The sequence below is a fragment of the Salvelinus sp. IW2-2015 genome, unplaced genomic scaffold (genome assembly GCF_002910315.2).
Source record: "Salvelinus sp. IW2-2015 unplaced genomic scaffold, ASM291031v2 Un_scaffold2093, whole genome shotgun sequence".
Lineage (NCBI taxonomy): Eukaryota > Metazoa > Chordata > Actinopteri > Salmoniformes > Salmonidae > Salvelinus > Salvelinus sp. IW2-2015.
Window position 1 is genome coordinate 159,778 of NW_019943432.1, and position 2,741 is coordinate 162,518.

Sequence of the window (2,741 nt, forward strand, 5' to 3'; positions counted from 1 at the left end):
CATGACCATCTGTAAATGCTAATTAATCATAGACATTTATATTATTTGCAGAGGATTAGTATAAGAACCTTTGATGGATTTGCTTTCAATAAGAATAACATATCTATAACTCACATTTCTATGTGAATTTGGTCAGGTCGCCCAAAAACGTACCTATTGCAGCTTTAAAGTAACTCTCCAGTGAAAATCCCACTTTTAAAAGTTAATATTCTGTTAACTTATACCCACATAATATTGTTGACTCCTCCTTCTGGCCTAACATAAAAATGCCAAAAAGTAGTTGACTCGCATCAATATTTTGGTATACGCCCACACAATTTTGTTGTGGTACGCCCACAACATTCCAACACAGAAAAGCTTATTTTTAACATGCTTAATTACATTTGTTTTGGAATGGAAAATATGTCACTCATATTGTAACTAATTATCGGTCATATTTCATAGATATCTGGAAACACTGGACAATTACTTTTAGATGATTTGGACATAAAACGCAAAACAAGCTAATATATGGGGACATTGACTTGTATTGGATTAGCTGTTGTAGACAGTGGCCAGGTAAACAAAACTAAAGCATGGATTTCTGTCTTAGCTTGTCCATAGACTGCATACAGGGTAAGGAAACCCAATAGGTGATTTTGTAATTTTGGTGAACTATCTCTTTAAGAATGTGACAAAGCCAGAATAAGTCAAATATCATTACCATGTCCTTGGTTTAGTTCATTGAGCACAGGAGTGATGTCTTAGTCCCCAAAGTCCTCTGCCTGATTGACCAGCGCCTGCTTAACCATCTTGTATCCTACCAAAACAATCATTTTCTTGGGTCCAAAGTGAATCGTAAAGATGGAGCCATATTTCTTCGAGAGCTGGACAGATAAAGCATACATAGAGTACACAGTTATGCCTCGTAGTCATATACTGTATGAATAAGCACAAAATAGGACAACACATATGGCTTGTTAAACAGGGGTTTACAGTTGAGGTCAGACCTGGGTTCAAATACTATTCACTGCATTTTAAAGACTTTAAAAAACATTTCAAAATATGTATTTAGACAAATCTTCTTACACTATGTATTTGAACCCAGGTCTGTTTTGTTACCAAGATCCCTGAATGAATATTCCTAGGGTGCATCTCAATATTCTAAAGTGGCCTCATCGCTTACGTTGCAACGCTTTGGTCACTGTCAAAGTATTTTGGCCATAGCCTGGTCCCAGCAAAAAACAGATCTTTGACCAGGCTACTTGGACAGGACATATCTATTGAAATACATTACAGAACAGAACATTAAACAACATTCACCAGCTTAAAGCATGTACAATGTGCGGAAGTCCATTCTATCAGTTTGCTTAATGTACTTTTCAAACCTGGTGAAATGGCAAGAAAACTATATGTGAGATAAAACAGATAACATCTCACAGATCAAATCAACAACCTCAACTTAGTTTTCTCTGAAAGCAACGGAGGACGTCATCTTACCTTGCAGAGAGAGTGATAGAGCTTCTTGAAATCCAGCTGGAGCATGTTACCAAGCAGGGGCAGTGGCCTGGAGGCTTCTTTCCCTGTTCCTCAGAGTTGGAACCAGAGTAGAGGAGGTAGAGGACCAGCAGAAACAGCACAGTACCGAGCAGTGTCACCGTGCTGGGAGCCTGGAGGAGAAGTCCTACCATAAGAGCCATGGATCTCCACAAGCAGTGCTGTAAGCTCAGACAGTGATGTGGCATTAACAACATTCACCAGCTTAAAGCATGTACAATGTGCGGAAGTCCATTCTATCAGTTTGCTTAATGTACTTTTCAAACCTGGTGAAATGGCAAGAAAACTATATGTGAGATAAAACAGATAACTTCACAGATCAAATCAACAACCTCAACTTAGTTTTTCTCTGAAAGCAACGGAGGACGTCATCTTACCTTGCAGAGAGTGATAGAGCTTCTTGAAATCCAGCTGGAGCATGTTCCAAGCAGGGCAGTGGCCTGGAGGCTCTTTCCCTGTTCCTCAGAGTTGGAACCAGAGTAGAGGAGGTAGAGGACCAGCAGAACCCAGCCAGACAGCAGTGTCCACGTGCTGGGAGCCTGGAGAGAAGTCCTACCATAAGAGCCATGGATCTCCACAAGCAGTGCTGTAAGTCAGACAGTGATGTGGTATTGGGAAAAGTGAGTGCCCAACACAACGACTGGCTTACATACAGTTAAGTCGGAAGTTACATACACTTTTAGGTTATAGTCATTAAAACTCGTTTTTCAACCCCTCCACAATGTTTGTTAAACAACTAAGTTTTGCAAGTTGCATCTGAGCTCCTAGAGTGTGCGGCTCTCCTTTATTTTAGTTTCATGCTAGGTTATGGCTACTATCGTTAGCTCTACTTTGTGTATGACAAATAATTTTTCCAACAATTGTTTACAGACAGATTATTTCACTTAAAACTCACTGTATCACAATTCCAGTTTACATACACTAAGGTGTATGTGCCTTTAAACAGCTTGGAACGTTCCAGAAAATTATGTCATGGCTTTAGAAGCTTCTGATAGGCTAATTGACATCATTTGAGTCAATTGGAGGTGTCCCTGCGGATGTATTTCAAGGCCTACCTTCAAACTCCAGTGCCTCTTTGCTTGACATCGAGGGAAAATCAAAAGAAATCAGGCAAGACATCAGAAAAAAAATTGCAGACCTCCACAAGCCTGGTTCCTCCACAAGTCAGCAATTTCCAAACGCCTGAAGGTACCACGTTCATCTGT

General features: G+C 40.0%; 1 protein-coding gene across 1 annotated transcript in view; it reads right to left on the reverse strand.

The window, feature by feature from the left end:
• The window catches only part of LOC112072932 (cytochrome P450 2K1-like), a 38,342-nt gene extending 36,649 nt beyond the window's left edge, over positions 1-1,693 (reverse strand). Inside the window, exon 1 of the mRNA XM_024140309.2 lies at positions 1,547-1,693. Within this exon, the coding sequence (XP_023996077.1) occupies positions 1,547-1,679 (133 nt within the window). The 5' untranslated portion in view covers positions 1,680-1,693. The remainder of the gene's footprint in view (positions 1-1,546) is intronic.
• Positions 1,694-2,741: the final 1,048 nt, after the last annotated feature.